This window comes from Bos taurus, chromosome 24 (genome assembly GCF_002263795.3).
Source record: "Bos taurus isolate L1 Dominette 01449 registration number 42190680 breed Hereford chromosome 24, ARS-UCD2.0, whole genome shotgun sequence".
NCBI classification, from domain to species: domain Eukaryota; kingdom Metazoa; phylum Chordata; class Mammalia; order Artiodactyla; family Bovidae; genus Bos; species Bos taurus.
Window position 1 is genome coordinate 32,249,829 of NC_037351.1, and position 26,328 is coordinate 32,276,156.

A 26,328-nucleotide genomic window follows, 5' to 3' on the forward strand; every position below is an offset into this window, starting at 1 on the left:
ATCAGCTATCATCCTTTCACTGGAGTTTTCTTTCAGCTTTCTTCCCTCCTGCTTTGTTACTTCACCACAGTTAGAACAAAACCACTGCCACTCTAGACCACTTAGGGTCCTGTCACTATTTCTCTAAATTGCAGCAAAATACACATAAAATAAAATTGCATATCTTAATCATTTGTAAGTGTACCGTTCAGTAGTATATTAACTGAATACACTAACTGAATATACTAGTAGTATATATTAACATTGTTGTACAACCAATCTCCAGAACTCTTTCAACTTGCAAACCCCAAACTGTGTACCTGTTTCCAACTTCCCATTCTCTAATCCTCTCAATTACTATTTTACTTACTGCCTGTATGAATTTGACTACTCTAGTTCTCTCATATAAGAATTGTACAGTATCTGTCCTTTTGTGATTAGCTTATCCACTTTTGTCCTCAAAGTTTATCCATATTGAAGCATATGTTAGAATTTCCTTCCTCTTCACGGCTGAAAAATATACCATTGTGTATGTAACACATTTTGTGTCTCTTTTCGTCTGTTGATGGACACTTGGGTGGCTTCTACCTTTTGGCTATTGTGAGTAGTGCTAACATAGATGTAAAATCTCTCTCCAAACCATGCTTTCAATTTTTTGTGTTTAAATCCAGAAATGGAATTGCTGGATCATATGGTAATTTTATGTTTGGTTTCTTGAGGAATCACCATACTGTTTTCTTCCATAGTAGCTTCATGATTTTATATTCCCACCAATAGGGAACAGGAGTTCCAATTTCTCCACACTCTTGCCAACATCTGTTCTGTTCTTTTGTTACTAACCATTTTAATGGGTGCAGGGTGTTATCTCATTGTGGTTTTGATTTGCATTTCCCTAATGATTAATGGTGTTGAGCAGCTGTTTGTGTGCTCATTGGCCATTTGCTTATCTTCTTTGAATAAATATCTATTCAAGTCCTTTGCTTATTTTCAGATTGCAGGGTTTTTGTTGTTGAGTTTAAAGTTATCCATATATTCTCGATATTATTCTGAGTACTTATTAGAAACATGATTCACAAATATTTTCTCAGATTCCATAGGTTACCTTTTCACTCTTTTGTCTTTTGATGCAAAGTTTTAATTTTGATGTTATCCGATTTATCTATCTTTACTTTCTTCACCTGTGCCGTTGGTGTCATTTCCAACGAGTCTTATTAGTTTGTATTTTTATACTGGAATCAGATATAGATAAAATAATAAATGGGAAATACTGAGTTTAAAAGAATAAAGTTTCCACATAGAGTCCACATTGATGCCTACTTTATCCATAACTATACAGTCTTATTTTTCTTGGAGCTCTATATTCTGCTTTTTTTCCATGATGCAATATAAACATCTGGTTCAAACCTATAGGTGTTTTCCTTCTATATACTGTCAAGTCTTACCTCTGACAAAATATTCAATCCTGCCAACATTCCTTATTTGACAATATTTCTGCCACTTTGAAATCTGAATTACCCCTTGGCTTCAGCTGTGCTGTTGTGCTTGACTCTATAGCGGTGTTTCTTACTGAAAGGAGAAAAGACTCCTCTGGGATTTCTCATGCACACCTTCCCACACAGCCCACCAGTTGAGAATCACAGCTGTACAGGAGCCAGCAGCCTTTCTTCCTGCACACCACTGCTGGTCTCATGACTCACTTTCCTGTCTGGGCTCCAAAGAGATTCTCCATGTTGATTGGAGATCAGCCCATAATGCTGATTTGATCATTCCCTTTTTTCTTTTTCCTTAATATTTATTTGGCTGTATCTAGTCTTAGTTGCAGCATGCAGAATCTTTTTTAGTTGTGGCAACTGCAGCATGCAGGATCTTTAGTTGTGGCATATGAACTCTTAGTTGCGGCATGTGGGATCTGGTTCCTTAATAAGGGATCAAACCTGGGCCCCTTGCAGGGGTAGCCCAGAGTTTTAGCCCCTGGACCACAAGGGAAGTCCTTCCCTTTTTCAAGAAAGTTTCTGTGGGTTCTCTCATCAGGTAATCCAATTTCTCTGATGTCTGGCTTCTCCTTCATCCAACCTAATGCATCTGGGCCAGACAGAACCAAAGCATCACACCCAAACTAGCAGCATTCAGTAGGCAACAACCTGAGGGGTAGATGAGTAAGGTGGTAGACCAATAGCAATGAAGGGGCAGCTAACTGGCAGTGAAATGGCTTCCCAAAGAGAAAAACAGGTTAGACTTAAATGGTACCTCCAGCTACCCAGGTCAGGACCTGAATGCCATCTTAACTCCTTTCTTCCCTGCTGCCCTCAAATCTAGTGCCAAGTTCTCTCAACTTCCTCAGTTCAGTTCAGTCGCTCAGTTGTGTCCAACTCTTTGCAACCCCGTGGACTGCAACATACCAGGCCTCCCTGTCCATAGCCAACTCCCAGAGTCTCCCCAAACTCATGTCCATCGAGTTGGTGATGCCGTCCAACCATATTATCCTCTGTTGTCCCCTTCTCCTCCCACCTTCAAATCTTTCCCAGTATCAGGGCCTTTTCCAAAGAGTCAGCTCTTCACATCAGGTGGCCAAAGTATTGGAGTTTCAGCTTCAACATCAGTCCTTCCAATGAATATTCAGGACTGATTTCCTTCAGGATGGACTGGTTGGATCTCCTTGCAGTCCAAGGGACTCTCAAGAGCCTTCTTCAACAGCACAGTTCAAAAGCATCAATTCTTCAGTGCTCAGCTTTCTTTATAGTTCAACTCTCACATCCATTCATTACTGGAAAATCCATAGGTTTGACTAGACAGACCTTTGTTGGCAAAGTAACATCTCTGCTTTTTAATATGCTGTCTAGGTTGGTCACAATTTTTCTTCCAAGGAGTAAGCATCTTTTAATTTCATGGCTGCAGTCACCATCTGCAGTGATTTTGGAACCCCAAAAAATAAAGTATTTACCTCCTCAATACTCCTTAAATCCATTTATTTCCATCCACTTCCCCTATTAGTAACTCAATTCAGGCCATCGTCATCTCTCATGAGAGGCTCTTTTCATGCCCCTTTGCAGTGTAGGAGAGGAAAACAGATTTTCCCTCTACCATTCTGAATTCTTGGCTAAAAACAGATTAACAAGAGAAAACAGTTTATTAACACTATGCTGCATGTATACACTGGAGATAACCAGGAAAAAAAAAGGGTAAAACTTTCTGAGATGGACCAAGCCACTACTTTAAATACCATCCTCAGCTAAATACAAAGGAAAGATTTGGGGAGTACGGGGTGGGGAAAAGGCAATTTACAGGAAGGTGAGAGAAGGAAGTTTCTCAGCAAAAATTGCCCTGCTGGCAGATAAATCTCAGGTTAAAAAGTTTTATCTGGTAAAGCTCTCTTCCGGGTATAGGTCACCCTTCTAATGTAAATTTTCTTCATGAATGTAGATTTCGCTTACAAAAAGGTAACTCCTACCCTGTTTTCAGAGCTTCTGCTGTGTTTGCAGTTTTCAAAAAAAAAAAATCAGCTCAAAGTAACTCAATGTGCCAGAGATATATTAGGGTGGCATATTCAGGTGTCAGTACCAAGATCTTACTGATTACAGACAAATCTGACTTTTTTACAAAAATATATTAACCCAACTACTGAGCTCCCACTTTGTGTGAAACTTTACACTAGTGACACTTCACACATTATCTCATTTTATTCAACCCTCCAAAATCCTATGAGGAAGGATTATCAGTCCCACTTTACAGATGAGAAAAATAAGGCTCAAAGAAGTAACAGACAAGTTACAAGATGGTTCCATGCCCAGTGGAAGCAAAATTTAAAGCTAACTCTGGCTTCCAAATCTACTTGATTTAGAAACATGTACTTGTGAGGTATGTCTGGCTGTCAAATGACAAAAATAATACAACTTGGTAATGAGTTTGATGTTCTTTATTCAAGGAAGAACAGTCCATGGATTGGTGGAGTGCAGTGCCTGGCAAGCAGCAGAGCACCCTTATTGAGAGATTTTGGGCAAGTGCTATTTTTATAGGGATTAGAAGAGGCAAGGCAGGAATGACATGATTGGCTAGGAGGTCAGGAATTACCTTCTAAGGTGAACAGGCCCTATTTTCTCGGGCAAGGTAAGCTAGCTAAACTGAGTTGGAGCATTGTGATTGGTGTAAGTTAGGCTTTCTGGACAGTCCAGGCTGACTTAGGTTTAGATTTGTGACATGGGACAGGCCACTGGGGCAGCCTCCATTTTGTGCATCCTGATCATATGAATTAACTTTATCATGCCCCTAAACAGTACGCAACTCAAAATCTGGGTTAAATGGAAAAAACAAACAAATTTCTTTCTAGGTCCAGAGACCCAAATCTCATCTGTTAGCATTATACTTTTGACCTGCCTGTTTCTCTTTCTACTTGGGTCTATACGAAGGGTTGGCAAAGTATGGATCACAAACCATAGTTTGCCTCCTGAGTTAAGAATGGTTTTTACATGTTGTAGTATTGTATTTATAGTTAGAAATATGTATCTGGTCTTCATCCCCGTATCTGGCACAGAACCCTTAATAGTTTATAATAGTGAGAAATTGGAAAAAAACCTAAATTATTGGAAACTAGTTTTTACTATATGGTGAGTAAATTTTGATGTGCCCAGAATATAGAATATGACAAAGCCATAAGAAATTAAGCCATAGAAGAATATTTATTGACATGGGAAAATGTTAACAATATACCTCTATATGAAATATGCAAGATACAAAACAGTATATACAGTTTAATACCATTTTTATGGAAAGAAAAATAGCCATATATACAAAATCATGCATAGGAAAAAAATTGAAGCATACCAAATGTTAATAACGTTATCTCTAGACAGTGGAATTACAAGTGGCTATAGAATTTTCACAATAAATTTTACCTGCCTTCCAAACAGTATCTGCTTCATGCTATTCTTCCTTGGTTGTGATCAATTTGATATAATTTCTCTTCAAATAGGCTCTGTATCATGATATATACCTCCAAATCATACTGCTATTCCATTTAAAAAGTAGATGCTACTGGCTCTTTCATACTGGCATATGGAGAATATTTTTAACTCACACAATATACTATAAAATATGCCACAGCATAGATCTGGCTATAGAAAATTATTATTTGGAGAATTTGAAAACCTTCTAATAGAGAGAAATTTTAAATAGACAAAAGGATACTATAACTAGTTAGGGGTCCATAATGAAGAGTGTGAAATAACTCAGGTTCCATAACTGGAGACTTCTGGATCTCTCCTTTTTACTGGGCAAAGGATATTAGAGTTTTTTTAGTCTGGAAAATGTGGTTAATAAAAGAAGCAAAAATAAGTTGTTGTTGTTGTTGCTGTTAAGTAAGGGAAAATGGGATCAGAGATTAAAAGGTTTTCTATAAAGATGAATCCCAGGGACGGGGGAGCCTGGTGGGCTGCCGTCTATGGGGTCGCAGAGTCGGACACAACTGAAGTGACTTAGAAGCAGCAGCATAAAGATGTAAATAAATGTTAGATAAAACAGCTAGAAAGAAATTCAAATTTGGTGTTGCAGAAAAATTAACTCACATTTTTCTGTAGCACCAGTTCTTACTGTTTTTTATCTTCTTTGACAGGTTTTGACAGGCCAAAACTGTAAAATCATTTTAATGTTAATAGCCTTTAAGTTCTTTAACAGTTAATACATAAAACATACTTTTTCAAGGAATTTGAGGTAAATGTTTTAAATAAATATGGGTTACAACAATTAAACACACTGACAACAAACGTAATTTAGATTTTACCTCTCAGAATCCATTCTAGAGTAAAGCAGTTTACTAAATTCTAATTAAAAATCCCAAGTCAAGATGTTGGATCTCCTAAAATTAAAACATTAGAGAATAGAAAAAAAAACAGTGTGTCCACCTTTCTTTGATGTTTTCCATGCTCCAGCACCATTCCAAACTGCTTCCTTATTTCTGTTCCCTCTCTTTGGAAGAGAATTTCAGGCAAATCTGTGACTAACTAATAATTTTTAATAGTTGCTTACAACTATTATCTGAAAGGGAATAGTTAATGACTTATAATACCTCACAGATAAATTTATTTTCTAAATGCCTAGAGTCCCGGGGACAGGGGAGCCTGGTGGGCTGCCGTCTATGGGGTCGCACAGAGTCGGACACGACTGAAGCGACTTAGCAGTAGCAGCAGCAGTAGTGGTAAACTGTACAACTTGCAAATGAAAAAAGCAACTTTTATAAAAAACTGATGAAAGGAAGATTTTATAAGAATGGGGGGGAAAAAAGAGGGATTTTTCTCTGTTTTTCCCATCAAAGATTCGTTCCTTCTCTCCACAAATCATGGAGTTGAGAAAGATAGCTGCAGTATGAACAGGAAAAGTGCGCCGCATTCACAGAACTACACGGCACACCGCCACTCTGCAGCAGCGGTGTCCTGCCACCTCTATGCCATTCCACAAATGCCCCGTTAACCCAGCACAGTTGTGGCACAGTTCTAACTCCTCAATGAAGATCACAAGAAAAGTACTTCCAGGTTGTTCGAAGAAACCAGACTATTACACCAATACATTTCAGCGGTGGGAGGAGACTACTGGCACACCATATTTATTGCTTAACAGTACAAGAATTAACCAAAAAAGTAGAGACTAGAAAATCACTTTGAAAATTCACAAACACCAATTTGCAACAGAAAACTGAGGCATAACACTTAAGCTAACAAATCTGTTAGATGAATTATCACTTCAGCACATTAACTGCAGGTGTATACTCCTGGATTTTCACTTAATCCATTACGCCATGATGAACAATATAAGATGAAAGGTGACGGACTTATGAACTAAAATCACAAGAAGAAACTCTTGAAGATCAATCTTCAGTGAGCCCCTAGTCCAATAAACCATAAAGAACAGTAAAAGGTAATACTCACTTAACAAAATGAGAATCCCAATGATGAGAAATCAGGTATTCATGTTCCTCTAGAGACACTTGTTCCCCACCTAACAAAGGCACTTGACATGTAATGAAATGGACAGTTAACTCAGGTACTGCCCTGGGCAACTGTTACCCTTCTAAAATTAGATGCAGTGGTGATTAACTTCAAATTAATCCTTCTGAATCAGCCTGAAACACACATGAAAATATCACAAGTTCTCTATATTGGCAGATGATATAACCAAAGAACAAAAAATATGCTGGTGTTCACAATGAATTGGCTGACTTGAACAGTCCAGGATTCTCTCTCTGCACAATATATTCTTGGATGACCATGGAATTTGTATATAATTATATGCAAATTAACCTTTCATATAGTTTCAGATGTTAATGTTCACTCCTTTTCTTGTCTTTTCTTACTTTTTTGTTCTTTCCCAAAGCCTTAGATGATTCCTCCTGAAAAAGACGTAAATTAATGTAGTATCTTCCTACACTTGAAAAGTGAAAGTGAAAGTCAAGTCGCTCAGTTGTGCCCGACTCTTTGTGACCCCATGGACTGTAGCCTACCAGACTCCTCTGTCCATGGGATTCTCCAGGCAAGAATACTGGAGGGGGTTGCCATTTCCTTCTCCAGGGGATCTTCCCGACCCAGGGATCGAACCCAGACCTCCCGCATTGCAGGCAGACGCTTTAACCTCTGAGCCACCAGGGAAGCTCTTAGGAATCTTAAATCCCTACACTTAGGAATCTTCAATCTAGTCATATAGAATACGCAGAATAGTGAAAGTGTAATTACTTCCATATGTACCATCTTTCCGTTTTATAGGGCTCTTTCACTTATCACACTCTATTTTAATATTTCCAAAACAATCAAGGATAATCAAAGAAAACATTTATCTCAGTTATCTAACAGATTTATATTTGAGTTATTTCAATATTATTTATAAGCTTACTTTTTTATTGGGCTTCCCTGGTGGCTCAGACAGTAAAGAATTTGCCTGCAGTGCAGGAGACCGTAGGTCAGGAAGATCACCTAGAGAGGGAATGGCTACCCACTCCAGTATTCTTGCCTGGAGAATTTTATTATTTTCTGTGAATATATATATTTTGTCCATGCTGCAGAGCTTGAGGGACTGAACCCATGTCCCTGCAGTGGAAGCCTACAGTCCTACCACAGGACCCCTAGGGAATTCCCCTTAATGTTTTTTAATCTACTGTTTATTTTTCAAAGTAAGGCAGCAAAATTTAAATGAATTAGATATGAATGTATCTGAAATATGAAACAAAAACCTCAAAATATGAAGGGAGAAGGCATCTAAAGGCATGCCAGGGAAAAGGGGATATGCTTTGACACTAACAGAGAATATTAGAATTTTATGGATGTTTTTAAAGACCATCCAGTTCACTGTAGCATTAGCTACAAGTTCTACAGGCCTCAGCTTTAGGGAGTGGAAACTGACTGGTCTTAAGGTTTTTATAAAACCCCATGAATCTACGAGATTAAGGTCTGAAGAGATGAACCAATCTGCCCAAGATCACACGAGTCAATCATATTGTTCTGACCAAAACCTAAGCCTCTAGTTTCCTAGTTCAATGGTTCTTCCAATATATGCCACTCATTCTAATTCACTCTTAATTTTCTTTTTCATGTTTTTCTTTCAATCTCACAGGCAACAGTGAGACACTCTTTAGATACAGTATCAGTAACCACTTACTGGTGAATTTGTGTAGTTCTTCTCCACTAGAATATTTCTGGCACAGTTGTTGATATGTTTGAAGCGATCTGGTCCGAGCAGAACCCCTCCATACCAGCGTGATACCACCACCATGACATCTCTCACATTCAAAATCTGTTATTTTCAGAAGCATAATTATGTACAGATATGGACAAGGACAAATGTGAGTTCTAAAGAAAAATGAAAAAAATATATATATACACACATATAAAATTGCACATAAAATTTCCCCCTGACTTTAATGGCATAACCATGAGTGAGCAGAGTGAGATTAGTAACAACTGAGGGGACAGATGTTAGAATGAGAAGGGAATGTGGAAAACAATCACTGTGCTCCAGTGTCCTCAAATCCCAAACCTGGGGGCCACCGGTCAGAGTGAAAGGGAGGCCATGCAGTAGGTTCCAGTTCTTGGTAACTTCAACCAGAATAGCTGAGCTTAGGCAGGTTTCTACTCCTACGTCAAACAGCAACACAAAACCTGCTTCTGCACAAACTGCTAGATAGAACTGAGGCTGTATGAGTAATCGCTGGTGCCTTCCGGTAAGGTCTGCCACAGTTTGACACTTGTCAAATGTTGCCCTTAACATGAAGCCCACCAGTCTACAGGCCTGACCCCCACAAAGTTCCTATTAAGGGAAGGCCCTGGTTAGAAAACAAAGCACTACATCCAATGGCAGAACAAACTACAGCAGCTACCTTAGGGGGGAAAAATCAATCCATTCTTAAAATTAATGAGCACTCAATCATCACCAGACAGATGAAGAAAATCCAGCAGCATGAAAGAGAAAGGACAAGATAAACTAAAATGGACAAGGAGAAATTTAAGGAAGGAAACATCTGCAAAAAGAAACTCTAGTATACTCAGAAAAATTTTAGAAGACACTGCATTCATAAAAGCAGAACAGCAAGCACACTATGAAAAGGGAAAAACAGAGAACAAGAAAGAACTCCTGAAAATTAAATATGGTTGCTAAAAAAAAAAATTTTTATTCAACAGAAATTTTGGAAGGCAGTCAAGAAAATGTCTCAGAACATAAAGCAATGAAATGGACAACTTAATAAAAAAAAAAGAAACATTCTGGATCTACCCAGAAGTCCAATATCCAACCAACATGAGTTTTACAAAGACAGAACAGAGAAAACAGAGGAGAGCAAACTGTCATGAAGAAAAAATGATAACTTTTTCCAGAGCTGTAGATAATCTTCTATTGTCTATCACTGGAACAGCTTGAAAGCCCAGCACAAGTTATCAACCTTTTGCTTTCTGCCCCATATCCAGTGGTCAAAATTGTCTCTCAATCAATGTTTAAAAATTATCTACTAATAAAACCAAATATGGCTCAATATATATCATATAACTGACTGACTCATTCCTAAATGGAGCTCTGTTTGGTTGAGAAATTTTACGGCTCACAGAACAGGATTGACAGGGTTTAACTCACACTTACCTCCATGAGATGGAGAAGACGCCCACCAGCTGCTGTTTCCCCGTCATCCTCACAGTCCTGTAAGAAGGTCTGCTTATCCTCACAGTATATTCTAGAAATCCATATCACAGTGTTATACTTTGAAACCTTGAAATACTGTAATAAAAGTTATACCCCTTCATACTTGTTGCCATTAATTTACTTCCAAAATTAGCATATTTATTTTAAAAAATCTTTCTTGATATATATTGGTTATATTTTTACTGATGATTTACTATCCAATATGCTTCTCTTTCTATATTCTGGAAAGTTAAAATCAAGGGTACTTCCTGTGAATCAGAAATGCTACAATTTCAGAAAGTGAGCTTACACATCTGACATTCTCTGCTTCTTTTAATCTTGAAGCTGAGATTAGAGAGAGTAGTCACTAAAAAACATTTACTGAGAGTCAGCTGTCTGAACATTACACATAAGAGGCACTAACAATGGTATAAAGGAAACAGGTGGTATACTGTAATCAGAGAGCCTAATCTCTAGTGAAGGAGACAAAAAGTACATTAAAAAAGATGGAGGTGCTAAAACCAACCTAAGTCAATATTTTATACTTTTCTAACATCTTATTCTAGCCACGAAGCATTTATCTTCCCCACTGTAAGGACTGTAAGATTAATTTTTCTCCATAATTTCCCCCTGGATAGTTATCAGTATCAGAAATATCAGTATCAGAAATAAGTCACAGTGTTTTTACGCATTTAAATTATCTAGAAAGTTAGCATCTGGGATAATAAATAGGGCTACACTATAGTTGAATAAGCTTGGCAACTAAGTAAGAGGTATAAAAAGAAAACAGTGCCAGTTAAGATATGCCATCTAGTGGATTTTTTAGGCCCCTACAAATAGTAATATTCTATCTAGGACTAGGCAAATATAGCAAAGATATCTTTCCAGCTATTGTGATAAAAAGCCAAACACTACCTTATCTATACACCTAAGTCAACTTTATTAATTTTATTATACCAATCATATTCATTCATTCATTCATCCATCTTTCCATCTACCAATCCATCTATCCATCCACCAATCCATTTATCCATTCATTTACTCAGTAAATATTTACTGCCCAGTTCGATCCCTGGGTTGAGAAGATCCCCTGGAGGAGGAAATGGCAACCCACTCCAGGGTTCTTGCCTGGTAAATCCCATGGACAGAGGAGCCTGGCAGGCTACAGTCCATGGGGTCACAAAGCGTCGGCTAAGACTGAAGCCACTGAGCACACGCGCATTCATACACACACACTGAACCACACACACACACACACACACACACACACACACTGAACCAAGCTCTACTATTATTTAGAGTTGGCCTGATTTCAAGAAAAGAAAGTTAGTACTATTAAACAAAATTTTATATGGCAACTTTAAGGTAAAAAGGAGTCAGGGATTGACTTTAAGGAACAAAAGAAGAAATTTAACTATATAAATCAGTACTGTTAGGTTTTGTTTTATTTTAAAAAGAAGTACCATGGACATTTTCACTAACCCTTTCCTCCCATGCCAGGAAGACAATGATGCAGCATCCAATACCTGTGTGGACCAATGGCCTGAAGAGTGCCCCATAACGCCAAAGCAGGAACACAGCCCCAGAACCAGGAAGTAACCTTAAAAGGACCCTAAGCATTCAAAACACACAACACAAAGTCCATGGACCACATTCAAGTTATTTCTTTAACTCCCCGTGGAGTCCTTTAAGCCTCCACTTTGTACCTTAGTCTTCTCTGACACACAATTATGACAAGCTAAGCTCCTTCATTCCCAAATATCAATTATATAAGGGGGTGACTTGGAGGGGCTGCTACATGCAGTCAGCTGACATCTGTGAAAAGTGATAACTGATCACCATCAATATGCAAAAATACTCAAGTACTTAAACCTGGGGCTTGAAATACACTATCCGGCACATTATTTAACTTTTAGATAACTTAAAATCAATATCATGTCCAGTAATTGTTGAAGGGGCAGCCACACAGCCATGTATTAATAGAATAAAAGAGATAAATAGCATTAAATTCTCAAAATCAGATCTACCACTTAATAATGATGTGATCTAGAAAGAGTTCACCTTTTTATAGTGGCACAATCACTTAAATAATTAGAATTAACTCATGTAAATTGAGTGCACAGAGTAGGCACTCAATAAAGATGCGAACTAAATGAATGATACCTATTAACACTTTTACAGCACATTCTAACCACTGAGAGCAAGCACAGTCTAATCTCTACTTTATATTGATGACCCTAACTCACTAAAACACCAAAATTCTATACCCTGATACTCTAATAAGTAGGGACTTATGTAACAAATAGGTTTTAAGAAGATTTGGCATTTAACGGGATGTGACTTAGTAATATTAAAAACTCCCCAATCAAAAGTGATAATTTTTTTGAGTTTTCTGAATTTTAGATAGCCTAAATTTTACAGATAGTCTCTATCACATTTTAAGTTTACATCGAATTCCTATGTCTATATTCTGATCTATTTTAGTCCTAAACTATGTTAAGTCTGTATAAATTTGAATATTTTAAAAAATACACCCTTCATCTCTTTACAACAAATTTTGCAGAGATTTGTATAAAACCTTCATACTCAAAGATGTGTAATGAAAGAAGCACTCTAAATTCACTGCTAACGGGAGCATAAATTGGTTTAAAAAAAACTTCAGAAAAAATTTGGTAATATGGATTAAGAATTTCAAAAATGTTCACATTTTTTGATAATTCTACTTCCAGGAATCTATTCATTTTTTCCTTTTTACCTACTTCTGTTTCATTTCAAAAAAGAATACGAAATAACCAGAACCTATCCTGAGAAAATAATCTAAAAAGTATACAAAGATGTTCACAGGACTATTCTTTGTAATAGTTTTAAAAAATGAAAAACTAAAACAAAAAGGAAATGGTTAAATAAATTGTGGTATGGAACCTCAACCAAATATGATAAAGCCATTAAAATAATGTTTATAAAGCAATATAACAACACGGAAAAATGCTTTTGTTATCTTAAGGAAAAACCTGGATACTAGAATGAAGCATTAAAAAATAAACTTTGCATAGAAAAGACAGAAAACATTTCACAATATCAGTTACACTGAATGGCAGAGAACGGTTAACTTTTCCTTTTCTTCCTGCCGTTTCCAAATATTTCACACATGATTATTACTTTTACAATGGAAAAAAAACACATAATTGTTTGTTTGTTTTAAATCATGGATCTGTTCCCCACTTTTTTTTTTTTTTTTTAACAAACTGCACATTGCTGAAGCAGTGATTGATGATCACTTACCGGTACGCATAGATGTTGTGGGTGGCACTAGCAATTTTCTTATTCTCATACAATTTGGCAAGAACCATTTTCACCTTAAAAGCAGCAACAATATAAATAAACTGATATATATTTTTATTTGCTCTGTAAATGCTAAAAAAAAAATCTTAAAGCATATTGATATACATACTGTTGAACTGAAATTAACAGTTATTTAAAGAATCAACTACATTTTGAAAAAGCCATTTCCAAAGTTTTCTCCTCATTTTAGGGGCAAAACTGAATTACTCTAAATGGTATAAAAAAAAAGTTCTAGAATTTTTGAGCACCAGTTTTCAAGAAATATCTGAGCAGTAACCATGTCCAAGGTACTTGCATATAAGAAATTTCCCCCATACTGTAGAGAAAAAGTTAAATGAGATTATGAGAATTTCTAGAAATGGCTCTGAAAATTTACCAGTGTGAGAGGTGCAGACTAATGGTATGTTTCAAAACTTATGAAACTAAACTCTCCCTGGAAGAAATAAGGTTCAGAGAGGACCTAACAAGAGCCAGAATTTGAAAGATAAGTGACAATTCTGCATCAAAATGGAAGAGTAGAGTGGAGCAAGAAGAAGTCATTCCTTCAGAGGAAAGAGCATGTACAAATGGACCAGATTTAGTAGGAAGAAATAAACAATGTTTAAATTTAACTGGGGGCTTCCCTGATAGCTCAGTTGGTAAAGAATCCACTTGCAATGCAGGAGACCCTGGTTCAACTCCTGGGCCGGGAAGATCTGCTGGAGAAGGGATAGGCTACCCACTCCAGTACTCCTGGGCTTCCCCTGTGGCTCAGCTGGCAAAGAACCTGCCTGCAATGCAGATCTGGATTCGATCCCTGGATTGGGAAGATCCCTGGAGAAGGGAAAGGCTACCCATTCCAGTATTCAGGCCTGGAGAATTCCATGGACTGTACAGCCCATGGGGTCATAAACAGGCGGACATGACTGAGCAACTTTCACTTTGGGCTTCCCTAATAGCTCAGTTGGTAAAGAATCCACCTGCAATGCAGGAGACCAGGGTTTGATTCCTGGGTCGGGAAGATCTGCTGGAGAAAGGATAGGCTACTCACTTCAGTATCCTTGGGCTTCCCTGTGGCTCAGCTGGTAAAGAATCCGCCTGCAATGCAGGAGACCCGGGTTCAATTCCTGGGTTGGGAAGATCCCCTTAAGAAGGGAAAGGCTACCCACTCCAGTATTTTGGCCTGGAGAAATCCCTGGACTACATAGTCCATGGGGTCACAAAGAGTCAGACATGACTGAGTGACTCTCACTTAGTTGAAATGGAACTTTAGATAAACCACAATAGTTTTATTTTAAGTATGACCTATGCAATAATGTTTATCTGAAATTCCAATTTAGGTAGGTATCCTGGTAACCTAAGCAGGGACATAAAAGAGAAAGGTTCAGAAAGTGACCAACAGTTTTATGTAGCTCTGCGTTCAGAGTATGAATGTAATGACAGATGTATCAGATGATTAAAGCAGGATCATATCACGAAGTGACTTGTATAACGTGTCTGAATTTCTCCTTGTAGCCAAAGGAAATCAGCAAAGATTATTGAGTATGTGGGGGAAGAGTATCTGACACGTGGTCAGATCTTCCAGAAAAGCAGTTGGCAAGAGGCACAGATGAAACTGGAGGTAGGGAAGACTGAGTTAGAGACGGGGGGAGACCAATTTGGATCAGAAATAATGCAATTTTGTGTTTCTCAGACTCAGATTCCTGATTAGTAAAGTAAGTAGACACTGACCTCTGAGATTTATTTCAGGTCTCACAAATTATGATCCTGTAAGTCTAAGTGACTATAATCAGAAATGGAAAAGGGATCCAGGATGAAGAGATTGAGAATAGAATGTCTAAGGACTCTGGCAACAAGATTATAAGTAATGGCCAAGGGAAAAACAGGGTTTCTGAGAGAACAGCTCAGAAGCTTGTGCCAGAAGCTCTTATCCCGATCACAAATTAATGAAGAAAAGAACTTCCTCTTCCAGAGACTAACAGAGAATTAAAAGGCAACCTGGTGCAAAAAATTATATTCCTATACATAGGGCTTTAGAAGAACTTGGAGAGACCAAAGGGAAGAAGACTGATGCTTATTCTAAGACTTCTCTGGTTAATTTAACTTCATAGGTATACTGAAATTGTCTCTTACATTCATAAAGTTTAGGGTAGATTATAGCAGCAAGGAAGAAGAAAACAATTCTGCTGAAGAGATTGAGAAAGACATAGAACTATGAATACCATTTTTGACTGAAAAGTTTCCCTAATGATATCCTTTGGTGGCTATCAGGTCACCTAAAATCAGAAAGCTGAAAGGAAAAGGAATTCAGGTTGGAAAGACTGGGCTCAACCAGTCTGTCTACTGTCCCCCTACTTGGGTAACAACAAATCAGGCCAGGTTTTACAGAACTCCCATGTGATGTGACAAATGATTTTTTTTTTTTTAGACAAATGATTTTTTAACAAGTGAGTAAGCCTCTTGAGAAATTTGTATGCAGGTCAGGAAGCAACAGTTAGAACTGGACATGGAACAACAGACTGGTTCCAAATAACAAAAGGAGTACGTTAAGGCTGTATATTGTCTCCCTGCTTATTTAACTTATATGCAGAGTACATCATGAGAAATGCTGGGCTAGAAGAAGCACAAGCTGGAATCAAGATTGCCGGGAGAAATATCAATAACCTCAGATATGCAGATGACACCACCCTCATGGCAGAAAGTGAAGAGGAACTAAAAAGCCTCTTGATGAAAGTGAAAGTGGAGAGTGAAAAAGTTGGCTTAAAGCTCAACATTCAGAAAACGAAGATCATGGCATCCAGTCCCACCACTTCATGGGAAATAGATGGGGAAACAGTGGAAACAGTGTCAGACTTTATTTTTCTGGGCTCCAAAATCACTGCAGATGATGACTGTAGCCATGAAATTAAAAGACGCTTACTCCTTGGAAGGAAAGTTATGACCAACCTAGATAGCATACTGAAAAGCAGAGACATTACTTTGCCAACAAAGGTCCGGCTAGTCAAGGCTATGGTTTTTCCTGTGGTCATGTATGGATGTGAGAGTTGGACTGTGAAGAAGGCTGAACGCCAAAGAATTGATGCTTTTGAACTGTGGTGTTGGAGAAGACTCTTGAGAGTCCCTTGGACTGCAAGGAGATCCAACAAGTCTACTCTGAAGGAGATTAGCCCTGGGATTTCTTTGGAAGGAATGATGCTAAAGCTGAAACTCCAGTACTTTGGCCACCTCATGTGAAGAGTTGACTCATTGGAAAAGACTCTGATGCTGGGAGGGATTGGGGGCAGGAGGAGAAGGGGACGACAGAGGATAAGATGGCTAGATGGCATCACCGCTCGATGCACATGAGTTTGAGTGAACTCCGGGAGCTGGTGATGGACAGGGAGGCCTGGCGTGCTGCGATTCATGGGGTCGCAAAGAGTCGGACATGACTGAGCGACTGAACTGAACTGAAAGCATCATAATTTTCTGTACCACCAGAATAGTTTTTTCTTCTTTGAAAATCCGTTAGTTAAGCCCTAATCAGAGTCTGCATATAATTTTGAAAGCAGTCATCATAAATATTCCATGATTCCCAATAATTTGGGGGTAGAAAAATCAGCAAATAATTTTTATCTTGAATGAAAATTAAAAGCAAAAACAAATATATTATTGCAAAACCATCTGCTTGAATTACTTTGGTAAAACAACATCAAAGTGAACTGGACACAGTAAATTTACCTGTTTGGGACAAACTACTGGAGCCAAGTGTGCCTGAAAAGTACTTCTTCGGTCTGTAATAGGAATGCCATGATCAATTGGAGGTAATTCTTCTATTTCTATAAATGTAAAGAATTATGTTACTTTTTAAAATTCTTACATACAAATACTGAAAAACTGGTAAATGGTATAGTGGAGGGAGTTAGGAAAGAGATGTAAATTACATGGCCAATCAACTCAAATAACCAATACTGGTTGTCTATTAAATTACAATTTTAAGTAAAACGTTCCCCCAATATATCCTACATTAAGATAAAACTACTTGACTTATAAATGCTTCTCACCTGCTAAGTGGTCACCCAGTGAAAATGGCAGGTTGGCACACAAATCCTGGACTGTTTCAATAGTATAAGTTGGCAGAATATCTAACTTTTAAGAGTATAAGGGAGTCCTGAGACCAAAAAGATCAGCTAACAAGGAGTATTTATTTATTTTACTGTTGATGGACCTCTGGGTTAGGAAACCTATGACTTCACTTTGTACAGCTGTAATATAGTACCTTCTGTTAATAAAACCGTTCTGACTTCATAGGATTGAATTCAATATATCAATAGTACACCATATTGGTATTCCATTGAGTACTTAATTTCCAGTTATTCTGCCCTTTAAACAAGCTTAAGAACAATTAATTTTTTTCTATTTCTACAAGCCAGTTTACCTTACAAGTGATGAAATACTTCAACTAATTCATATAAAAATATTTCTGGAGCATTTTAAATAACTTGCCTCAAATCACCGCTCTGGTTTACGGCAGGACTAGGATAAGAAGCCAGGTTTATGGAGGATGTTTGACCTTCCCCCCAGTTGTGTTCTCTTTTTGAAAAGATTGTGACCACTGTACTGGTACACTACTAAGGTCAATACGAACTGGATGTGATTTATTATGACTTTGATTTTCATTCTTTTTAATAGTGAATCTTCTTTCTCTAAAGAAATCCTATGCCAAATCCACAAATATGTAAATGAATAAAATGGGAGCTACTCAGAGTGAAGCAGGGGCAGGTATCCTGGGTCTTCTTCCCCTACTCATTCACTTCTTTGTCCTCTCTCTTCCACTAATTTTAGGACAGTATGCAAGAACTTTAAATTTCCATTCACTATTTAAAAGGTACTATATGATAGCAGAGGAAACTCCCTATCTTCAAAGAAAATGAACATCCTCTCTGGTCTATCATGGTTTTGTAAGACACTTGAGGAACTGACGATATCATTCAAAATTTTAAAATACTAAAATGGAACATACTTTCTGATAGAAACACAGAGCTTATTTATCACAGCAACCTATTCATAAGTTGAATGCTACTCGATTATGGAATAAATTGGAGCAAAAACTAAAATCTTAAAGGCATTTCATTAGCTTTAGTTCAGTGGTTGCACCTTCAATTACTGTATTTATATTTGTTAGCACAGACTAAAATTTAACTCTGAGCCATCAGTAGATCTAAGATTTTAAAAATACAAAAACAGGGTATGAATTGAAAACATTAACATAGCTTTCTTAGTTTCAATTTCTCCCATCACTAATTCAAAACTCTAATAGCAAAAAAAAAAAGAAAGAAAAACTAAATTTCTATTTTTGTCCTCACTATTCTGATAGACTTAGGAAACACCAAAATGACCAAGAGGCAGGAAAAATATAACCCAGTTCTCTGTAAATTAATAAGAATTCCTTAAAAGGTAACAGTTTACTAAATCTCTATACCATTCCAAAAACAAATCATAGTGCTACCACCCTGTGCTGTGCTGAGTCACTCAGCTGTGTCTGACTCTTGTGACCCCATGGACCGTAAGCACGCCAGGCTCCTCTGTCCACGGGGATTCTCCAGGTAAGAACACAAGGGTGCGTTGCCACGCCCTCCTCCAGGCGATCTTCCCAACCTAGGGACTGAACCCAGGTCTCCTGCATCGCAGGTGGATTCTTTACCATCTGGGCCACCAGGGAAGCCCAAGGATACTGGAGTGGGTATCCTATCCTTTCTCCAGGATATTTTCCCAACCCAGGAATCAAATCGAGGTCTCCTGCATTGCAGGTGGATTCTTTACCACTTGATCTACCAGGGAAGCCACATCACTACTGTCCTCAAAATAAACTAGTAACATTCACTATACCTGTTCGATTTTCACTGACATCAAAATCCAAAGTTTTAACTTGATTTTCTGGTTGACATGCTAAAACAAGATCATCTTCACATTCAACGTCTTCCTCTTCAGTTTTCTTCTTTACGTTTGGGCCTATGTGGGTATGAGACATTATGAGTGATCATACGACAGTAAGAAATGACACTTAAAAAACTTTGAGTCTTGATCTCTAAACATTAGTCTTCAACAGAATCAACCAGTGTTCCTACAAGTGGTTGTCTCCAGGTTGGGACAAGGAAAATGTAAGATGTAAGATGGGCTGGGACATCTTGTGATTGCAGCGAGTAAAGGAATGTTCAGAAAAAGATGGGAGCTTATAAAAAGAACACAGGAGCCCACCTGCGAGCATTCTGAAAGGCCAAATCTGGAACAATTTGAGCAACAAAATAATGACAGTATGGAATTTTAGCTCACTAAATAAAATGAGTTCATTCTAATGTAAATAAATAAATGTGGAGAAGAGACATCTTGTTCTCACAATACAATTCCAATTAACCATACCAAGAAGGAAAGAAAGAAGTGAGAATCACCATATTGTTACAACACTATATTGTTTATAAATATTGTTGGTAAGATACACTAATAGATACTAAAATCAGGGGGTGGAGGGATGAAAGTTTGAAGACAAATAGGGTATTAGCACAGCCTCAAAGTATCTCTCCCAAGAGACTTATCAACTGTGATAATTTGATATGACAACCTAGATAGACCATGGTACACAGATACTTGGTCAAACACTGTTCTACGTATTTCTGCAAAGGTATTTCTTAGATGGAATCTACATTCAAATCAGTTGACTTTGCATAAAGCAGATTGCTCTCCACAATGCAAGTGAGACTCAACCAGTTAAGGTCTTTTTTTTTTTTTTTCACGTAAGGTCTTAAAAAGGACTGACCTCCCCAGACAAGGAGGGAATTCTGCCAACATACAACTCTCACAGCCTTGAGTTTCAGGATCATTTCTTCTCTACGTCTCCAGGCTGTCAGCCTGCCTTGCAGATTTTGGACTTTCAAGCCTCCATAATTTTGTGAGCCAATTCCTTAAAATCAATCAACCTCTCCCTCTGTCCCCAACCTTTCCTTCCCCTCACCTCTCTCTATAAATGTTGAGTTGGCCAAAAAGTTCACTCAGGTTTTTCTATCACATCTTACGGAAACCCCAAACAAACTTTTTGACCAACCCAATACATAGATACATCCACACACACATACATACATACATAAGACACACACATTTTATTGGTCTGTTTCTCTGGGAAACTTGATTAATATAGTAACTTTATAGTGGAGTCATTTAGCAGGTACCCCCTTAACCAAGGGATCAAGGTAAATATCACCAGTAATGAAGCGTATCGATATCATTAGCTCCTTGATATAGTGCATACGCTATGCAGGACACAGTATCATTTCTGTGGTATTTTTGCCAAAATGCCTAGTCTTACTCCACTCATGAGAAAACAGTGGACAAACTCAAGGTCACGAAAGGTCATAAAAGTCAAAGAAAGAATGGAGAACTATTATAGATTAAAGGGAAGTAAGGAGAAAAAATGCAACAAAGAATCCTGGACCAGATCTGAGAACAGCAGAAAGAACACTAGTGAAAATATTATTATATTATATTTACCAATGCTTGCTTTCTGTTCTTGATAATTATACTATGGTTATATAAGATGTTACTCAGGGAAGCAGAGTGAGGGATACAGCAGTTATTTCTACTATTTTTGCAACTTTTCTGTAAGTCTAAAATTAGTTCAGAATTTTTTAACAGTTGTAAATAACTACTTCAAGATTTAATATTTCCATAGTAGAAAAATTAAAATAATAAAGAATAAATACATACTGAAGATTAGTAGTAAAATAAAAATGAATTACTTGTCAAGTGGGTGCCCTGGAGAAGAAAATTCTCATGAGATATCATGATCACTTCCTTTTAATATGAACTCTAGAAATTTTTTATTAAAAAATTCTGAAGAAAATTTTGAAAAATTATAAATTATACAACCTAAATCAGTAACTCAAAAAACTGAAGTGTGGCAAAACTAAGTTATAGATATAGGTGGGAAAGGGAAAATACCATATTAAAATCAACAATTTAAAAACCTTCCTAAGAGGTGAGTGATTCCAAAGTATTGGAGTTCTACATTTCTACTAGTATACATAACACTTTTGCAAGTATCCCACATTCTAGAGTGGTGGAATTGGCAAAAACTGATTTTGAGACCACTCTTCTCAGATGCCCTGAAATGCCACAAAACAGAACATGAAGCATAAAAAGTCAAGGAAAACACTTCAAAAAATACTGTCCCATGATCGGAATATCTTCAGACCATTTATCCCTTTGATTTTAATGGAAGCAGTAAAAATACTTGCTTCTATAGAAAAATTGTAAAATGCTCTGAAAAAATATATATTTCTATCAACTTCAAATGTATACTGATTTTGGTAAGGGAATCCTCAATAATTGGTTTCCTGTAAATAACCTTCTAAAAATTAGTAAACAGACTATTGAATTGTTGTTCTTTAATCCTTCTTCTCCCCAAACTGAAAACAATTCTATCAGTGTAACAATAAAAGTCTATTTGGAAATAAAATCATACTTAGTTATTTACAAAAGTAAAGTCTTTTGTAGTAACTGGAGCAAAGACTAGCAAAGTAAACAGAAAACATAAGAAACTTCTATGCTGTTATGTACCTATGATTCAACAAAAGAATAATAATAAAGCAAAATATTAATTGTCAAATGTTCTGAAATTAGATAGTGGCGATGGCTGCACAACTTTGGAATTTACTAAAAACCACTGAATATACATTTTAAAAGCTGAATGATCATAGTATATGAATTCTATCTCGATTTAAAAATCAATTTTCAAAGTTACTTTTTATACCCTAAATATTGGTCATGTTTTCCAAAGTTCTTTTTCTATAAACATAAGGCACCCCACTCCAGTACTCTTCCTGGAAAATCCCATGGACGGAGGAGCCTGGTAGGCTATAGTCCATGGGGTCGCTAAGAGTCGGATACGACTGAGCGACTTCACTTTCACTTTTCACTTTCATGCACTGGAGGAGGAAATGGCAACCCACTCCAGTGTTCTTGCCTGGAGAATCCCAGGGACGGGGGAGCCTGTTGGGCTGCCGTCTATGGGGTCGCACAGAACACGACTGCCGCAACTTAGCAGCAGCAGCAACACTCATTTGAAGCTAATGTCTAACTTATATCAATAATGCATGAAGAATGTTACATGGTTAATATTGCCATAGAAAGCAAAGGTTTTTGAGCAAAGTTCTTTAACCATAAAATTCTATCTCTGTAAGAGCTTATTGTAATCTGAAACCAAAGTGGCTGCACCTTATTGAAAGAAATAACCATATTTACATGAGTAAAGAACTTTTCAGAGAATATATTTTATCATGTAAAACCATAAAACAGCATATAGATCTTTATATTAAAAGTTCCAGTGAGAATATATACATGAAAATTTAATTACTGTAAATTAAAAGAGCAATGATAACGTTTTTCAAACATACCTGGTTCTGTCATCTGAGATTTTTGTATCAGGACATCTCTTATTTTCTCCACCCACAAGTAAAGAATACTTTCACCAATATTCTGGCTAAACAAAATTCAGGGGAAAAATTGTTATTAAAAAAATTCTTTCTCAAATTCAAGATAATACAGACATATTTATAATCTAAGAAATTAAATTATCTCTAGCCATGTGTTTTTTTTTTCTGCCTTGCTGCGCAGTTTGTGAGATCTTAGTTCCCCAACCAGGGACTGAACCCAGGCCCTTGTAGTGATAGCTCCAAATCTTAACCACTGGACCACCAGGGAATTCCCTAGCCATGCCTTTTAAAAGGAAATTTATAAAAACATGAGATTTACTAACATTTGTAGATGAATATTTAATATATCAATATTAAAAATCCCAAATGGCTCCCAAATTAACATTGCTTACTTAAAATAAGTAGAAGAGCTACAACCAAAGAGGGGAAAGAGAATTTCTGAACTTGAACGGAATTAAGATAGACATAAATATGACTTTGTTTCTGTCAGTGAATATAACTGTAGTGCTGATGCCCAGTCACTGCTTGCTTTCCTCAACTTTTTGAACAATTTCACACCACTTATTTTGTATACTTATTTCAACAATTAAGAATACAAAGCATTTTAGAAACTCCCCAAGAAAGCCAATTTACAAGACTAAAAGACAAGCAATTTAAAGCTTTAGATTCTTATTTTGTTTTTGATATAATATTCTATTGCCCAAATTCACTTCGGTTCCAAAGAGCTGTCTGGCTGCATCAGATAATTGAGTCCATCTCAAAGGCTCACTGAGAAAAAGAAGTCATAGTTCATTTCCACAGAGTTATGTTAAATGATGGCAACAGCAATAAAATAAAGGCCCAAGTGTCTATTTTTTAGGGAATGATACTAATTTTAGATGTGTTAATATGTGTGTTTAAGGAACTCACCAAACTACTTCATAACACCTTACCCCTTCCTCTAACAGTTGCTCTTGAAACCATTATCTCTCTTTATCACCACTCATCAGCACCCAAAGGAAGCTTTCAAAACAAGCATACAGAAGAAAACAACACTGTTTTCAAATAATTTTGTACCCTCAAACACTCCCATTCCACCCATAATCCCTGAGCACTAAAACGATCCTCTGTGCTCTTTGGCAACCTGTCTTATTTAGAGAGGGCAAAAGTCAACTGGAAAAGTTTTAAAAATTAAGAACGTTGGTTGAGTTGCTTTTAAACAATTCCTACTCCTTTCCTCTCTCCTCCATAAAAGACAGAGAAAGGTAAAATGTATTGAATATATACTAAGCCCAAAGTACATTATATATTGATATAGCAACACATTTAGTGCTCATAATTTTCTAACAGACTAGGCCTTATTTTCCCATTGTACAGTTGAGAAAGCAGACCTGGAGAGATCAATTAACTTGCCTAAGACAGTCTTATAAGCAGTAAGAAGTCCAGAGCGAGAATGGGAATGCAGACTTACTCCAGAGCTCAGGTCGCCCACATCACTTTGCTCTCCTAGCAAGCAGCTGTGCCCTTAGGCAAGCAAGACACTTGAACTGCCTCAGTTTCCCCACCTACAAAACAGATTTACAGCATCTTGTCTTACTTTACAAAAGCAGTCTCTTTTCAAGTGGACCTGTCTTAATTCACTCAACAGATCTGTAAGGGCCTCGCCTTACACACCAAGCACTATGTGCAACCCTGAGGGTATAGCAGTGAATGAGAAAACTGGGTCCCCTGTCTCAGTGCTTGCAATTATTGTTCTTAAAACTGTATGCTTTTCTATGTAATTCTCTCCATCTCCTAACACCATTCTATTGAATTCATCACATCATCATCACCACCAAAAGGAGCAGCACTAATATCTAGTGTTTATTGAACACCTACCATATGTAAGATGTAGAAAATGCTTGGTTACTCCACTTAATCTTTACAGCCCCCTTTGAGACAGGAAAATCATCTCTCTGTGAATATATATTCACATTCAGATTTGTTATTTTTGTTAGGGGACTTTTGGGGGAAGGGACAGTGGAAAATGCCCTGGAAGAATTTCTGCAGTTAATAACTAATTTTTCCTAATAAGAAGAAGACATTAAACCTTAACTCCAAATTTCCTCTCCTCTAGCCCATGGCTTCCTGAAGAAAAATATTCAACAGCACTCCATCTAACATCATTTATTGACTGTTTCCTTTGTCCCCAGTATTTAACTAGATTTACTGAAATCCAGTTTAAGGAAGTTGTAGTAGATGTGAAAGGTTTCCTGAAGAAAATGAAAATTCTTTCCCTTGAACCTCCAATTCTATCACTGATGGTGGTGGTTTGTGTGGTGTCACTGCTTCCTGCTTTTTTGTGTTTTCTCTCACGACTGTAGTTTGTAACCCCCCCTTTTTTAAAAGAAGAGTTGATTATTCAGATCTTTTAAATGCAGACTAGGATTTGGTGGTTTTCAAACTTTCACCTTCACTGTAATGAAATTTCTCACAGAACCAAAAACAAATTAAAACAGACAAAAGCTCGAGTCCTCCCTCCTGTGCCCTTCTTTTCCTGCATCGCAGTGGTCCTGGAGGAAGTTTGCTGAATCCTAAAAATCGGTGCAAAATCTGAGAATACTCATTATATGGTGAGATGCTAAGCTTTTAATTTATGAAATTGTTGTGGTATAGTAGCTAAATATAAAAAGTCTAGAACAAATTTGTTTCAAATTGAATAAAAGATCAACTTGGATTAAAAATTGCTATTTTAGTCAAGACATAACTGTGATTAACTATATCTAAATAACTATAATCCAGTTCAGAACGATCAAAACAAAGTCAAGTTACTTGTGACTCTCATTTGACCTGTGGCTCTAATTTTCATACCTTTAATTCTCCAGTATGTATATTTGTTATTTAAGGGTAAAGATATTCATTAAAATGTACTACAAAGTTGCATAACCTCAGACAATTCACTCGATCTGAGTTTCCATCATCTCATTTTAAAAATGACAAAACTTGATGAGATGACTCTTCTGACAAGAACAAAAAGGAGAGCTGCTACTATACAGTGCTAAAATGTATCACATGAATTATGTCACTTAATCCTCACAATGATATTATTCTATTATCCTCATTTTACAGATGAGAAAGAGGTTGCATTATTTCAAAAACTGACCCCAGAAGCCTGCCCAAGACACCCTTAACATCAGCCTGATTAAACTTCAGACAGGCACAGCTTCCTGACTCTAGGCCCTGACCTCTCTGTTCTTAGAGCATTTTCTTTAGAGATCAGATCAGATCAGTCGCTCAGTCGTATCCGACTCTTTGCGACCCCATGAATTGCAGCATGCCAGGCCTCCCTATCCATCACCAACTCCTGGAGTTCACTCAGACTCACATCCATCGAGTCAGTGATGCCATCCAGCCATCTCATCCTCTGTCGTCCCCTTCTCCTCCTGCCCCCAATCCCTCCCAGCAT

At 37.3% G+C, this 26,328-nt stretch overlaps 1 protein-coding gene across 9 annotated transcripts in view; it reads right to left on the bottom strand.

Annotated features, from left to right (window-relative positions):
• Positions 1–4,633: 4,633 nt before the first annotated feature.
• IMPACT (impact RWD domain protein) overlaps positions 4,634–26,328 on the bottom strand; it is a 31,909-nt gene continuing 10,214 nt past the window's right edge. For 3 of the 9 annotated variants that reach the window (XM_010818780.4, XM_010818779.4, XM_059880817.1), the window contains 8 exons: positions 22,866–22,951; positions 19,309–19,431; positions 17,161–17,258; positions 13,405–13,478; positions 11,649–11,734; positions 10,084–10,174; positions 8,614–8,804; positions 4,634–7,354 (listed from right to left, as the gene is read on the bottom strand). In XM_010818780.4, coding sequence (XP_010817082.2) covers positions 7,341–7,354; positions 8,614–8,804; positions 10,084–10,174; positions 11,649–11,734; positions 13,405–13,478; positions 17,161–17,258; positions 19,309–19,431; positions 22,866–22,951 — 763 coding nt within the window. In that variant the 3' untranslated portion in view covers positions 4,634–7,340. 9 annotated transcript variants of the gene reach the window in all.